We start from the raw sequence: 16,744 nt of genomic DNA on the forward strand, positions 1-16,744 counted from the left end.
CTATCTATCTACCTTCCTACCTATCCATCCATCTCTCCTTTGGAATCTATGCAAATCTAGGTTCCTGCTGTGTGTTAGATTTCTTCGTAGTTCCTTTAACCTTTTGTGGGTTTCCCTCGTTTTGTTTTCTCCATTCTGCACAGTTTCCAGGGATGTTTCTAAAGGCTTGGGCAAAGAGTCTAGGAAGTCATAGAGGCCTGACTCCCTGTTCTACCGTCTGAGACTCAACGTGTCTCTCCAGTACATTCTAATGCACACACAAGGGCATGTACATGCATGTGTCACACCATTATACACACTTATATCTTACCAGGTGCGTAATTATAAAAATTTATTTGAACATAAATTATACCATACTGCTGTCAGAAAAAGATTTCTGAAACTTTAATTATGATATAAAATGCAACTTTCAAGTGACTTTTGGCTCATTACCATTAAAATTGTGCCCCAAAGTCACTAACCTAGATTTTCTGGGTGTGTGTATTATAAGAATGGAAAACTTGTAGGAATGAGATAAATCAATAAAGTTGATCTCTAGAACTATAGTCACTCTCCTTAAGGGTAAACATGGGATGCGCCTCTGGTCTATAGTTGCAAGTGAAAGGTTTATATTTGTGTTTAAATTTTAAGTCACTTTAGATTAAAAACACACACTATGGTCTGAGGCTGTGGGGATTTGAGAATTTGACCAAGCTTGGTCATATAAAGAACAGATGGTCCCACTCAGGTCGTGACGTGGTAGACGGACATAAAACAATGCGATCAAGCTTCAGCGCTTCCCAGGCACAGTTGGACCAGAACGGAGTTAAGCAGTATGGGATAACATAAATATTTGTCCCAATTCTGCTTTGGGCTTGCACAGATGCATGCCCATCCCGTGTGACTGGCTGAAGTAACCTGATTATGTTATCACGTCAGTACCATTTGAAGAATCTTAATCTTATTTGGATGTGTATTTTGCGACTTGGATAAAGCTAGAGCTGTACATACCTTGGAAAATGTTACTGTGGCTTTTATTCTCACGCTGTTACACCACTGGCAACATAACACACACACACACACACACACACACACACACACACACACACACACACACACACACAAAATGTTCAAGGTGGCATTTGGGAGACTTTGTACGATAAAGCAGGCAGCTTTCTGCCCAGGTGTTAGGCACAGTGTTGTAGGGCTTATACTACATGGACCCATCTGTGGTGTTTCTGAGGAAAATGTACATATGTTATACAAGGCAAAACATGAACTTAGTATGTGTGCCAGCCTGAGTCATCTCATGACTTGCACAACAGTGTGCCATCTATCATGACCAAAATGAAAGCCAAGCCAAAAAAGATCCATCCCAAATACATTTACCAAAGTAGCAACAAGTCTTTTTATTTAACTTCCACTTTGATTTGCACCACAGCCAGCACAAGGTCTTCCAGACCACACTAGCAACATGTTTTTGTGTTTCCATTGTCTTTCCTGTACCAACAGTGCATGATGGTGTGATCTGGGGAGATTTATGGTCTCATCCCCATCTTTGGCGTCAACCCCCCACACCCTCACGCAGCAGAGCTTTCTGAAGACTTGCCACTTTCTTTGCCAGTCACAAAATGCCTCTCGGTGACTCCGCAGCTGCCACAAGTGAGAGCGACCCTAAATCTTGGCAAGGGGGACTGGTCCCAAGCAGATATAGTTTGTGAAGGAACTAAATCAAATCTAGTGTCAAAAATGACGGTGGATTTCAGACACTTTAAATTGGGTAGTAGAAGGAGGGGATGGAAAGATGGCACAGGAGTTTAGTGCATGTGCCGTTCTCTCAAAGGCCTGGGGTTACGGTCTCAACTCCCCTTCTGGGCATCTCACAACTGCCTGTACCTCTGGCTCCAAGACATGTAACAACCTGTCTTCTATGCACATTGCACTCAAGTGCACAAACACATATACACATATGCATACTAAAATATGTTTAAGTACTTAAATTTGGTAGGATAGTTCTTTTTTTTAATTAGGTATTTTCTTATTTTACATTTCAAATGCTATCCCAAAAGTCCCCCATACCCTATCCCCCCCACTCCTCTACCCACCCACTCCCACTTCTTGGCCCTGGTGTTCCCCTGTACTGAGGCATATAAAGTTTGCAAGACCAAGGGGCCTCTCTTCCCAATGATGGTCAAATAGACCATCTTCTGATACCTATGCAGCTAGAGACACGAGCTCTGGGGGTACTGGTTAGTTCATATTGTTGTTCCACCAATGGGTTTGCAGACCCTTTTAGCTCCTTGGGTACTTTCTCTAGCTCCTCCATTGGGGGGCCCTGTGTTTCATCCAATAGCTGACTGTGAGCATCCACTACTGTGTTTGCCAGGCATAACCTCACAAAAGACAGCTGGATAGTTCTTAATATAGAATATAGATTTCTTCAGAATTGCAATGCATGTGCCTTCACCTGCTTGGAAAGCCACATTACTAAGCCCTTCTCCTCCTCCTCCTCCTCTTCCTCCTCCTCTTCCTCCCCTTCTTCCCTCCTCCTCTCCCTCATCCTCTTTTCCCATCCTCCTCCCCTCTCCCTCCTCCTCTTCCTCCTCCACCTCTTTCTCCTCTTTCTCCTCTCCCCCTCCCTGTCGTTCTCCTCTTCTTCCTCTTCTTATCTTTTTTTTTTTTTGTAACCTATGCTATCACTATGTCATCCTGCAACAGACACACACAGTAGAAATTGCACAAAGAAATTTCTTAATTTGGGCAAAAAACTCGAGCTGTGGTATCACCCTCCAAGGTCCATTTCTGTATCCTGATTCTGTATTCTCTGTGAGGATATGAGAGCACTGAATGCTGCCCCGTGAGATAGGTACTGGGGTTATGATGAAGTTTGAAAGCCAGGGATCAGTGCTCACAAGTGCAGCCTGCAACCAAGGGAATGTGGCCAGACTGAAGAAGCAAGTAAATGAGAAGATGCAGTTGTCTAAAAGCAGGAGGCATAAGATGGCAGGGTTTTCATGTATTCATAAGAGAGGAGAGAGAGAGAGAGAGAGAGAGAGAGAGAGAGAGAGAGAGAGAGAGAGAGAGAGAGAGAGACTGAGGTAGGACAGGTCTGAGCATGTCTCTGCCCTTTAAAGCTGCTCACCATTGCTACACTGTGAAATCCATTGACAGGTTCTATGCTGGAGAATACCAGCTCCTTGTTATTTCACAATGGAACCTGGATCCATGGTGAGATCAGTTAAGTGGCTAGTGGTTAACTAATGCAGAGATCACAGAGGGAAATGCCCGCAGTGTGGAGGAAAATGAAAACAAAGGAGACAGAAGCAGATTTAAGAAATGTTGGACAATCGGGGAGATGGTAAGTTCAAGAACGACCCAGGCAACCCTCGCATGAGCCCAAGTTCAGTTCACAGAACCCTCACAAAAAGCCAAATGTGGAATCCTAGCGGTCACACTGTGAGAAGGGCTGAGGCAGGAAAGCTGCTGGAGCTTTGTGGGCCAGCTGGCCTGGAGAACACAGGACAGTAGCAGGAACATGGGAGACCATGAATGCCTCAGCAAGGCTCAAGACAGGAATCAGCTTCCAAAAGCTATCCTGTGGCCTTCCCGTGCAGCCTGCGGCATGCCTCCCCGCAATGAGTGAATGAATACATGGATTTAAAAACAATGATTACAAAGCAGACTTTGTAGACATTGGGATGGGCTAAACATGCAGATTTATTTTTTATATGAAGGATGATTTAAGAGATAGCTCCCAGATTCTAGTTACTTGCCTACAAATGTTGGAAATCTGCAAATATCCACAAGTTCCCCACATTTTCCATGATGAGACCCCAGTCAGAGCATGAGCGTCAATGGGGTTCTGAGACATTTTAAAATAGCATCATTTCCTTTTAGGGCAACTCATCGTAGAAGAGCCTGGATTGCTTGATTTTGAAGTCAGGAGTGAAGTGCGGCTCATCATTCTTGCTGAAAGCAATGGGCATCAAGCCTTCACCCAAGTCACAGTTGCCATCCAGGACTGGAATGATAATCCTCCACGTTTTGCACAAAGTGTATACCAAGCATCAGTGTCTGAAGGACAGTTCTACAGTGTTCATGTCATACAGGTAACAGAATGTGTGTGTGTGTGCATGTGTGTTACCAGTCAATCACTGTATGTCAAAGCACCTAGGACCCATGACCAACATATAATTAAGTTTTAAACAATTTCCAGGACATGTTCAATGGCTTGGATGAATCCTTAGACTGCAGGATCTCTGAAATTCCTTTCCTCGTTCTTCATTGATCCTCACATGTGTATCGCAGTCTGACACACATCTTGGTGAAGTTTCTATGGTGAAGAAGTCTTTCCAGCATTCTAATGTGCTAATATCCACCCTGGAAAGTCTACTATCTGAATCGTGCTTAAATATACAACCCAGGGGGCACGATGGATTTTTATTTGTTCCTATTTGGAAATCAGTTTTACTTCCTGGTGATCTCAAAGGCTTCTGTGACATTTCTGTACCATAAAGATGGCTACCATGCCTTCCGGATGAGGTCCAGACTATTCCATGTGGTCCCCAATGTCCTTTGAGAACTTGGGTAGAAGGATGGAGGATAAACTGAGACATAATTAAGGACAAAAGCAGGGACTCAGTATAGGAGTCCAAGAGATTACAAGGTATACAAGCCAAAGCAGAGTCACACCAGATATAATGAGCATGAATTAAAACAGTGTAATAATTCAACAGCTTACTAAAATCTTGACTCTATTGATATAACTGGCTTAGTGATTGAAATTCAGCCCAGGAAAGCCTGCAATATATCTCCATGAGAAATGTTATAGACCCATTGTTCTGGCCATAACACTACATTGAAAATTCACCAAGTCAGCCATTAGGATGATAACTTATCATCTAGGATTTGATTCACTTTCAATGATCCCCTTGAGTTAAAACTTCAGTATAATATAAAAAGCAAAAAAGCCTCATATTGGCCTGTTATATAGACAACTCTTCAGTCAGATAAGAAAGGCAAATGAGGGCTAGGGGTGTGTGGTGACTGGGTGGCTCATTAGATAAAGCACTTACTGTGCAAGTGTGGGAACAGACATTCCAAGTCCCAGAACACGTGTAAAAGCTGACAGGTGTGATAGCCTGTTCCATCCTTAGAAGGGCACGGATGGGGCAATATAGCTAGCTGGCTAGCTAGACTACCTGAATCAGTGCATTCCAGGTTAGAGGTAAATTCTACATAAATAAATGAAGTTATCTAATGTCAACTTCTAGCCTCCACATACACATGAGCACACATGCATGTGAACATACATACACATGCAGAAATAAAAAGAAAGAAGATAAAAAGGCAAGAAAATGAATTGCCACTCAGTGTACAGAGTTCCCTGTAACATTCAATTGTTTGTCTGGAGCCAGAAAGAACCCATGGCCAAACTAGAAAAACGGTACAAGCATGTTAGAAGTTCCCCAGTTGCACTCAGTTGTAGCTTGAAACATGTGAGTGCCATTTTGGAAATATTTTAAATGAATGTGTAGACATTTTCCCCTCCCATTATCCAGTCCATTAAAGTCCAATTCAAATGTGCCAGTCCAATGGCTTACAGTCATACTAACCCAAACTATGACTGGAGGTTACCACAACCTGAGGAACTGTATGTAAGGGTGGAATTGTTAGGTTGAAAACACTGCATTGTTTTTAAAGACATTTGCTAATCTGTACTCTTTCCTACTGTATTTCTCTGAGAAGCAGGCTCGGATCACATTACAGGTTCATTTTTTCCAATGGAAATACTGGTTTCTCACAGGTGTCAGCTACTGACTTGGACCAGGGCTTGAACAGCCAGATCGAGTATTCCATTGTCTCTGGCAACCAAGCGGGAGCCTTCCGGATCGACGAGCTGAATGGAGTGATCCTGACCAACTCCATCCTGGACTACGAGTCCTCCGGCTCCTACAGGTGCACTCAGGTTCACACTCATCAGAGAACTCTTCGTAAGGTCTTTCCCACTGAGCCTTTGGGAAAACTCATCTTTCCCCTTTTACCCAGCCTACAGTCAACCTTTGGGCACAGCCAAATAGTCTTAGAAGTTATTTCCTATTTTGAAAAAGTGACTGGATCATATCTAGAAGTTGATGTGTTTTCTTAAGAACCAAGGGAAAGACATAAAAAGACACTGTTGGTGAAGTGTTCACTGAGTGGAAATGCCCTCTGCAAATGCCTTTTGTACTTTAAACACAAGAGTTGGATTGAATGGCATTCCCTTGTGTAATTCTTTATTCTTTTCTGTTTGAAAGCCCAGCCTTGTCATCACTGTCCTTGTTGTGGGACCATGATCCAGCAGAATGGTCTTATTAAAAGCTGACATTCAACATTAATGATCATGGCCTAGCATCTAAGAGATTCTAGCCTCCAAAAGGAGTAGCTGTGCTGCAGGCCTGCTCCAAGTTTTCATGGGTCTGTGTTAGCCAAGTACAGTCTACATACACATATTTACAGCATCTCACTCAATAAAGCATAGAGCCCAAAGAAACCTAAAATGGCCACTAAAGGATATTCCTTAGAGAATGGTGGCCGCTGCATAGAACACTATGAAAACAATGTCTAAAACCAGGTCAGTGGTAGGATAGGGATTTGGAATTGAATGAATTGAAGTAAAAGCAGACTCAGAATTGCAAGAATGCCAAGGTGTGTTTATTTAAACAGAGCAAGAGCAAAGGTCAGAATGCACTACAGAGGAGAAGCTAGCACATGGATGAAGGGAGGCCCTCCAGGTGCCTGATTGCTGTTTAGGGCTTCCCCTATGGGGTTAAGAGAAAGAGGAGTTTGGTTACTAAAAGGCCTTAGTGAGGGTGGTTCTCAGCTTTGATTGAAAAATTAGATCATACGTTTTTCTACCGTGCATGTCCATTCCTGTAACACTCCTGATTTGATTCATTTGCACACCCAAGCATGCACAGGCATAAGGTGGTCAATACAGGATTCTCCTTTAAAATTTACTGAAGATACAATTGCGTCTTACCGTGCCTGCATTCAGAACCAGTTCAGGCTGGGAATATATTTGTGTAAGATTTGTTGTTGAAGAGGAAAGAAAAACATAGTGTACATGATAAGCGCCAGTTGTGCCAGCACCATTTGTTGAAAATGCTGTCTTTTTTCCACTGGATGGTTTTAGCTCCCTTGTCAAAGATCAAGTGACCATAGGTGTGTGGGTTCATCTCTGGGCCTTCAATTCTGTTCCATTGGTCTACTTGTCTGTCACTATACCAATACCATGCAGTTTTTATCACAATTGCTCTGTAGTACAGCTTTAGGTCCGGCATGGTGATTCCACCAGAGGTTCTTTTATCCTTGAGAAGAGTTTTTGCTATCCTCGGTTTTTTGTTATTCCAGATGAATCTGCCGATTGCCCTTTCTAATTCGTTGAAGAATTGAGATGAAATTTTGATGGGGATTGCATTGAATCTGTAGATTGCTTTTGGCAAGATAGCCATTTTTACAATGTTGATCCTGCCAATCCATGAGCATGGGAGATCTTTCCATCTTCTGAAATCTTCTTTAATTTCTTTCTTCAGAGACTTGAAGTTCTTATCATACAGATCTTTCACTTCCTTAGTTAGAGTCATGCCAAGGTATTTTATATTATTTGTGACTATTGAGAAGGGTGTTGTTCCCCTAATTTCTTTCTCAACCTGTTTATCCTTTGTGTAGAGAAAGGCCATTGACTTGTTTGAGTTAATTTTATATCCAGCTACTTCATTGAAGCTGTTTATCAGGCTTAGGAGTTCTCTGGTGGAATTTTAGGGTCACTTATATATACTATCATATCATCTGCAAAAAGTGACCCTTTCCAATTTGTATCCCCTTGATCTCCTTTTGTTGTCTAATTGCTCTGGCTAGGACTTCAAGTACAATGTTGAATAGCTAGGGCGAGAGTGGACAGCCTTGTCTAGTCCCTGATTTTAGTGGGATTGCTTCCAGCTTCTCACCATTTACTTTGATGTTGGCCACTGGTTTGCTGTAGATTGCTACTGTGTCTCATTTTATTCTTGTAACCATTTCATATAGAAGTTAAGGCAGGTATTTTATTCATTAACTATGCAAACTGCATGGTTGGCTTACTCTACGTTGCAATACTATTGAAGGATGGAATTCTGACTTAAAGTCAGTGATTCTGAACGGCAGTTACACTGTTTCCATCACTGCAGTTACAGAACAGCCCTTCTGTTTAAGGGGGGAAAGTACAAAATACTCTGTCAATATTTGAGGATACTTTCAAGTTTCATGAGGAAAGCATAGTATATTTGTGTGGCTAAGCACTGAAAGCTGGTTTGAATGGAACATGTTACTGAGTGTATTGGACAAATTAACCACCCCAAACCCTTCCAATTCTGAAAGTCTGATTAAGTGTTGTATTGTTTTTTTTTATTTAATATATTTCAAAATATTACTTCAAAGGTAATTTTTCTAAAAGCTTAAAATCTTTCCCTAAGTTAGGAGTTAGGAAATGTTTTGTAATATTTTAATGTAATTACTAATGTATAAATACGTTAAAACTATTCTTTTGCTTCATTGTTAAGCATGAAACATTTCTCCTCCACAGATGACTGTAGGTAAATCTCAGCCCAAGTGTTCTTTCAGTGATTGTAAATTCAGAGATCATTGACAGTCTGTTAGGTCCCAGGAACTAAGCACTTTCCAATTGTGATGGCTTTCTGTTACAGAATTCTTACTCAATGGAGCTTAGTTAGCAATTAAATCTAATGGTTTTCAACTTTTTCCTATTTGCGTCATGTTCCCAACATTTAAATTAATCCTAATATTTAGAAAGGCCTTTCTCCAACTCCCCATGAATAAATTAACTCCAAACTGTGAGAAGCAAAAGCTGAGAAGTTGACTGCTTCTCATCTGCCATAGAAGCAAATTGTCTGGGCCCCTGTACATTTACAAATATCTCCAACTGTACCACCAAATATAAACATACCCATGTGGACACATTCGTGTGTCTCTGTGTATATACATACATGAGTGAAAGTGTTTGAGTGTGTATGTGTGTGCATGCATGTGTGTACATGTGTGTATACATACATGAGTGAATGTGTTTGAGTGTGTATGTGTGTGCATGCATGTGTGTGAGCATGCATGTGTGTGTGCATGCATGTGTGTATATATGTACATGGGTGAATGTGTTAGTGTGTGCATGCATTGGGTGTGTGTTTGTGTGTGTATATGTTTGTGTGTGTGTGTGAGCACACATGTGTATGATGACAGAAAGATTGGAAATGTTTTTCTGACTTTGAAAGACTGGTCTTTTATGTTCTGAACTTGTTTGCCTCTGTAGCCTGTGTAATTCTCGCTCCTTTCCTGTATGTGGTTTTTCTCCCTTCTCTGAAGAAGAGTTTTTAGGGTTTTCTTTTTTCTCATTATTTTTAGAAATATCATTATAATCTTTTTAATGTTTTACATTAATCTATTCTTCTTTCTCTGTGTGTGTGTGTGCATACTCATGTACACACACATAGTGTAAGAATGGAGGTCTCAGAAGATGGAAAGATCTCCCATGCTCATGGATTGGCAGGATCAACATTGTAAAAATGGCTATCTTGCCAAAAGCAATCTACAGATTCAATGCAATCCCCATCAAAATTCCAACTCAATTCTTCAACGAATTGGAAGGAGCAATTTGCAAATTCGTCTGGAATAACAAAAAACCTAGGATAGCAAAAAATCTTCTCAAGGATAAAAGAACTTCTGGTGGAATCACCATGCCAGACCTAAAGCTTTACTACAGAGCAATTGTGATAAAAACTGCATGGTAATGGTATAGAGACAGACAAGTAGACCAATGGAATAGAATTGAAAACCCAGAAATGAACCCACACACCTATGGTCACTTGATCTTCGACAAGGGAGCTAAAACCATCCAGTGGAAGAAAGACAGCATTTTCAACAATTGGTGCTGGCACAACTGGTTGTTATCATGTAGAAGAATGCAAATCGATCCATACTTATCTCCTTGTACTAAGGTCAAATCTAAGTGGATCAAGGAACTTCACATAAAACCAGAGACACTGAAACTTATAGAGGAGAAAGTGGGGAAAAGCCTTGAAGATATGGGCACAGGGGAAAAATTCCTGAACAGAACAGCAATGGCTTGTGCTGTAAGATTGAGAATTGACAAATGGGACCTAATGAAACTCCAAAGTTTGTGCAAGGCAAAAGACACCGTCAATAAGACAAAAAGACCACCAACAGATTGGGAAAGGATCTTTACCTATCCTAAATCAGATAGGGGACTAATATCCAACATATATAAAGAACTCAAGAAGGTGGACTTCAGAAAATAAAATAACCCCATTAAAAAATGGGGCTCAGAACTGAACAAAGAATTCTCACCTGAGGAATACCGAATGGCAGAGAAGCACCTGAAAAAATGTTCAACATCCTTAATCATCAGGGAAATGCAAATCAAAACAACCCTGAGATTCCACCTCACACCAGTCAGAATGGCTAAGATCAAAAATTCAGGTGACAGCAGATGCTGGCGTGGATGTGGAGAAAGAGGAACACTCTTCCATTGTTGGTGGGATTGCAGGCTTGTACAACCACTCTGGAAATCAGTCTGGCAGTTCCTCAGAAAATTGGACATAGTACTACCGGAGGATCCAGCAATACCTCTCCTGGGCATATATCCAGAAGATGCCCCAACTGGTAAGAAGGACACATGCTCCACTATGTTCATAGCAGCCTTATTTATAATAGCCAGAAGCTGGAAAGAACCCAGATGCCCCTCAACAGAGGAATGGATACAGAAAATGTGGTACATCTACACAATGGAGTACTACTCAGCTATTAAAAAGAATGAATTTATGAAATTCCTAGCCAAATGGATGGACCTGGAGGGCATCATCCTGAGTGAGGTAACACATTCACAAAGGAACTCACACAATATGTACTCACTGATAAGTGGATATTAGCCCCAAACCTAGGATACCCAAGATATAAGATACAATTTGCTAAACACATGAAACTCAAGAAGAATAAAGACTGAAGTGTGGACACTATGCCCCTCCTTAGAATTGGGAACAAAACACCCATGGAAGGAGTTACAAAGACAAAGTTTGGAGCTGAGATGAAAGGATGGACCATGTAGAGACTGCCATATCCAGGGATCCACCCCATAATCAGCATCCAAACGCTGACACCATTGCATATACTAGCAAGATTTTATCAAAAGGACCCAGATGTAGCTGTCTCTTGTGAGACTATGCCAGGGCCTAGCAAACACAGAAGTGGATGCTCACAGTCAGTTAATGGATGGATCACAGGGCTCCCAATGGAGGAGCTAGAGAAAGTACCCAAGGAGCTAAAGGGATCTGCAACCCTATAGGTGGAACAACATTATGAACTAACCAGTTCCCCGGAGCTCTTGACTCTAGCTGCATATGTATCAAAAGATGGCCTAGTCGGCCATCACTGAAAAGAGAAGCCCATTGGACACGCAAACTTTATATGCCCCAGTACAGGGGAACGCCAGGGCCAAAAAGGGGGAGTGGGTAGGTAGGGGAGTGGGGGTGGGTGGGTATGGGGGACTTTTGGTATAGCATTGGAAATGTAAAGGAGCTAAATACCTAATAAAAAATGGAAAGAAAAAAAAAGAATGGAGGTAAAAGGATAGCTTGTGTGAGTTGGCTCACTCTTTCTACCACATGGGTTCCAGGGATTGAACTCAAGTTTCAGGATTGGTAGGCAACGGCTTTTACCTGAAGAGCCATGCCACAGAGCCTCATTATATTTTTTTCTTCTTTATATTCTTTAATGTGGGCCTCTTCTTGAGCTGAGTAAATTCTTTTGAACAAGGAACCCTTTCTTTCTGTTCTCATACTCATTTTCATTGCGAATTTCTCCCCCTCTGCCCATTTCTTTTCTTGTTAATTTTGATCATTGTTTTTGTTTGGTGTTTGCCATTTTGATTGTTGCTATGGATCCTAGTCAGTAAGTGTTCAGGAGACACTGACCCCTTTCAGGTGCTAGAGATCTAGTTTTGTTTGTTGGCTATCTTCTCTGGGATGATATATATATATATATATATATATATATATATATATATATATATATATATATATATGACACTTATATGTATATATATATATATATTAATAAACCAAACATATCTAATAAGTGGCACTTGATGTCCATTTCTCACTTTGTGTTTTTCAATGCCTTCTGATCTCTGCCTTCCTCACACACACTGTTTACACTGACCTCACAGAATGGATGACTTATGGACTTGTATATTTTAAAAAAACAAACAAAAACTTTGTCACTATCTTCTCTTTAGGGAGGAAGATACAGGTCTGAGAAGTCATCTTCCCATCTTTTAGCAGAAATTCTAACTCTTTTTTCTAGCCATTTCTGGTGTTAGCTGATATTTTTATTTTTCTTAAAATTTCAGAGTAGAGAAATCCTGGTAGATATTTGAGATACAGTGGAAAGAGAATTTTAAAAATTACTTCTGCCAACAATTTCTGTTTTTTTAAAGGAAATTAAGTGAGATCTTATCTGCTCCAAGGCCTCATCTGAAGTGTTCTGTGGTGAGAGAAGCTTCCCACACTTGGGAGAAAAGGAAAAGATCTTCTGGTCTTACGATGGGTCTGCTCTAGGTCTGGTCAGTTTCATCGTGGCCTCTTCTGACATGGCTTTGTGCAAGGGTTCTGCCACTTGAAGCCAGCTGAACATGCCATAACTTTCAGCTTCACAAAGACTGCCAAGGACCCTCCAGACAGCTTGGGGTACTGCAGGCTCAGTTCAGACTCACTGCAGCTCCATTTTCGTGGTCTGTCAGTTGTTCATCCAACCATCAGTAGGCTCCCATTTTCTTGCCATTTTATTTTGGCACAGAACATGAGATTTCCTCCATATCAAAGGAAACTCACTTTTCTTTTTGCTTGACTTAGGCATTACATTGGACCCTGAGATCGTGGTATTATGAGACTAAGAGTGATTGTGACAGTAATGACACAATTGGTGGAAGTCCAGCTTTAGTGTCTCGGCTGAAACTAGATAATGTGGGGAGGAGCAGGTGAAAGACCTGGATGGGTACAAGACACACCAAGACCAAGTTCTCAGTACAAAGGAGATTTATTTAACCCAGAGGGACAAAAGTCATGGAATAAGAGACAAAGACAGGAGTCAGATGACTAGGGAGAAATAAGAAGGAATAAAGGAGAAAGGGAAGGAATATTTGCCCCAGAGGGACAAAGGACTGCCTCTGCATAGAGAGGAGACAGACATGGCCCATAGGCAAGTGGCAGTTTATAAAGGGATTCTGGTAGGATGAGTTGGATTGTTTTGATTGGGCACATTTTAGGTGACCCAGAGGGAGCTTTGATTGCTAGACTTTGATAGCTCCACCTTGGTAGTCAGCCTTGGGAGGAGGAAATGACCAAATAAGAGAACAGAATTTGGTGACCAGCTTTAGGGATGTAATCTAGTGTTTGCAAGGGGAAGAGGGAAAGATAAAGGGCAGTATCTGTCAGTGCTATGTTTGCTATGCTCAGGCAGGCTAGAGTTCCTCAGCAGACAGCAGTGGAAAAACAAAATTATGAGCTGATTACTTTCACAAAATATTCCCATATGTACTCGACTGATGATCATGATTACAAATCAAATTCCCACTTAGAATCATTCCTATGAAATCCAAGTGGAGGTTTTGCTGCTGTCCCATCTCCAGGAGTATAGAAGGCAGTAGTGTGTGGGCTTCAAGGACAGTAAGCAGTGGCAGTTTGTTCTTAGTGAAATTCAAAAAAGGAAAGAGATGAGACTTAATTTTACATCATTTAAAATTTTAAGACTGGGAAAAGAAAAGGCACCTACAAAGCACCAATAATGCAAAAGAAATTATGCCTACTTTCAAGATGCAGTTTCTTAAAAGATAGTCTCTGTAACTGGCTCATATGAATACTCTCTGAAATGAAGGTGACATTATACTTTAAAATGTACCTGCTTCTTCCTGGATTTATAGATGTGGGGTTTTTTTTTTTGCAATATTTTATTGGGTTCTCTTATCCACCACCCTTCCAACTCTTATTCCACCCAGATCTCTTTCAACCTCCCAACAATAGGGTGTGTGTGTGTGTGTGTGTGTATGTATGTGTCTTAGTCAGGGTTTCTATTCCTGCACAAACATCATGACCAAGAAGCAAGTTGGGGAGGAAAGGGTTTATTCGGCTTACACTTCCATGCTGCTGTTCATCATCAAAGGAAGTAAGGACTGGAACTCAAGCAGGTCAGGGAGCAGGAGCTGATGCAGAGGCCATGGAGGGATGTTCTTTACTGGCTTGCTTCACCTGGCTTGCTCAGCCTGCTCTCTTATAGAACCCAAGACTACCAGCCCAGAGATGGTCCCACCCACAAGGGGCCTTTCCCCCTTGATTACTAATTGAGAAAATGCCTTACAGTTAGATCTCATGGAGGCATTTCCTCAACTGAAGCTCCTTTCTCTGTGATAACTCCAGCTGTGTCAAGTTGACACAAAACTAGCCAGTACAATTGACCCCTTGTCAACTTGACACACAAAAACATCACTAGTAAGCCTCAACCCTTACAATCTTATTCATCCCCAAGATCTAAATAACTTTAAAAGTCCCACAGCATTTCCATATTCTTAAAATTTCAATCTCTTTAAAATATCCATCTTTTTTAAAATCCAAAGTCTTTTTACAATTAAAAGTCTCTTAACTGTGGGCTCCACTAAAACAGTTTCTTCCTTCAAGAGGGAAAATATCAGGGCACAGTCACAATCAAAAGCAAAAGTCAATCTCCAACTGTCCAATGTCTGGGATCCAACTCACGATCTTCTGGGCTCCTCCAAGGGCTTGGGTCACTTCTCCAGCCATGCCCTTTGTAGCACAACATCATCATCTAGGCTCCAGATGCCTGTACCCCACTGCTGCTGCTGCTCTTGGTGGTCATCTCATGGTACTGGCATCTCCAAAACACTGCATGACCCCTTCAGTCCTGGGCCTTCAATTGCAACTGAGGCTGCACCTTTCACCAATGGCCTTCCATGGCCTCTCACAGTACCGAGCCTCAGCTGCTTTGCGTGACCCCTTCATGCCTTCAAAACCAGTACCACCTGGGTGACCCTTACATATTACCAAGTCCCGCTGCAGCAGGAGTACAACCTTGGCCATCTCTGGAACACAGCCTCTTTGTGCTTTCACAAAACACTTCCCAGAAGATGTCACCTCAATGATGCTGGTCTCTTCTTTTTTTTTTTTTTTTTTCCATTTTTTATTAGGTATTTAACTCATTTACATTTCCAATGCTATACCAAAAGTCCCCCATATCCACCCACCCCCACTCCCCTGCCCACCCACTCCCCCTTTTTGGCCCTGGTATTCCCCTGTACTGGGGCATATAAAGTTTGCAAGTCCAATGGGCCTCTCTTTCCAGTGATGGCCGACTAGGCCATCTTTTGATATATATGCAGCTAGAGTCAAGAGCTCCGGGGTACTGGTTAGCTCATAATGTTGTTCCACCTATAGGGTTGCAGATCCCTTTAGCTCCTTGGCTACTTTCTCTAGCTCCTCCATTGGGAGCCCTATGATCCATCCATTAGCTGACTGTGAGCATCCACTTCTGTGTTTGCTGGGCCCCGGCATAGTCTCACAAGAGACAGCTACATCTGCGTCCTTTCAATAAAATCTTGCTAGTGTATGCAATGGTGTCAGCGTTTGGATGCTGATTATGGGGTGGATCCCTGGCTATGGCAGTCTCTACATGGTCCATCCTTTCATCTCAGCTCCAAACTCCGTCTCTGTAACTCCTTCCATGGGTGTTTTGTTCCCAAATCTAAGGAGGGGCATAGTGTCCACACATCAGTCTTCATTCTCCTTGAGTTTCATGTGTTTAGCAAATTATATCTTATATCTTGGGTATCCTAGGTTTGGGGCTAATATCCACTTATCAGTGAATACATATTGTGTGAGTTTCTTTGTGAATGTGTTACCTCACTCAGGATGATGCCCTCCAGGTCCATCCATTTGGCTAGGAATTTCATAAATTCATTCTTTTTAATAGCTGAGTAGTACTCCATTGTGTAGATGTACCACATTTTCTGTATCCATTCCTCTGTTGAGGGGCATCTAGGTTCTTTCCAGCTTCTGGCTATTATAAATAAGGCTGCTATGAACATAGTGGAGCATGTGTCCTTCTTACCTGTTGGGGCATCTTCTGGATATATGCCCAGGAGAGGTATTGCTGGATCCTCCGGTAGTACTATGTCCAGTTTTCTGAGGAACCGCCAGACTGATTTCCAGAGTGGTTGTACAAGCCTGCACTCCCACCAACAATGGAGGAGTGTTCCTCTTTCTCCACATCCTCGCCAGCATCTGCTGTCACCTGAATTTTTGATCTTAGCCATTCTGACTGGTGTGAGGTGGAATCTCAGGGTTGTTTTGATTTGCATTTCCCTGATGATTAAGGATGTTGAACATTTTTTCAAGTGCTTCTCTGCCATTCGGTATTCCTCAGGTGAGAATTCTTTGTTCAGTTCTGAGCCCCATTTTTTAATGGGGTTATTTGATTTTCTGAAGTCCACCTTCTTGAGTTCTTTATATATGTTGGATATTAGTCCCCTATCTGATTTAGGATAGGTAAAGATCCTTTCCCAATCTATTGGTGGTCTTTTTGTCTTATTGACGGTGTCTTTTGCCTTGCAGAAACTTTGGAGTTTCATTAGGTCCCATTTGTCGATTCTCGA

At 41.7% G+C, this 16,744-nt stretch overlaps 1 protein-coding gene across 3 annotated transcripts in view; it reads left to right on the plus strand.

Annotated features, from left to right (window-relative positions):
• Dchs2 (dachsous cadherin related 2) overlaps positions 1-16,744 on the plus strand; it is a 236,086-nt gene that overhangs the window by 194,401 nt on the left and 24,941 nt on the right. For all 3 annotated transcript variants that reach the window (XM_030252335.1, XM_030252336.1, NM_001357165.2), the window contains exons 15-16: positions 3,877-4,088; positions 5,786-5,937. In XM_030252335.1, coding sequence (XP_030108195.1) covers positions 3,877-4,088; positions 5,786-5,937 — 364 coding nt within the window. The remainder of the gene's footprint in view (positions 1-3,876; positions 4,089-5,785; positions 5,938-16,744) is intronic.

The sequence above is a fragment of the Mus musculus genome, chromosome 3 (genome assembly GCF_000001635.26).
Source record: "Mus musculus strain C57BL/6J chromosome 3, GRCm38.p6 C57BL/6J".
Classification (NCBI taxonomy): domain Eukaryota; kingdom Metazoa; phylum Chordata; class Mammalia; order Rodentia; family Muridae; genus Mus; species Mus musculus.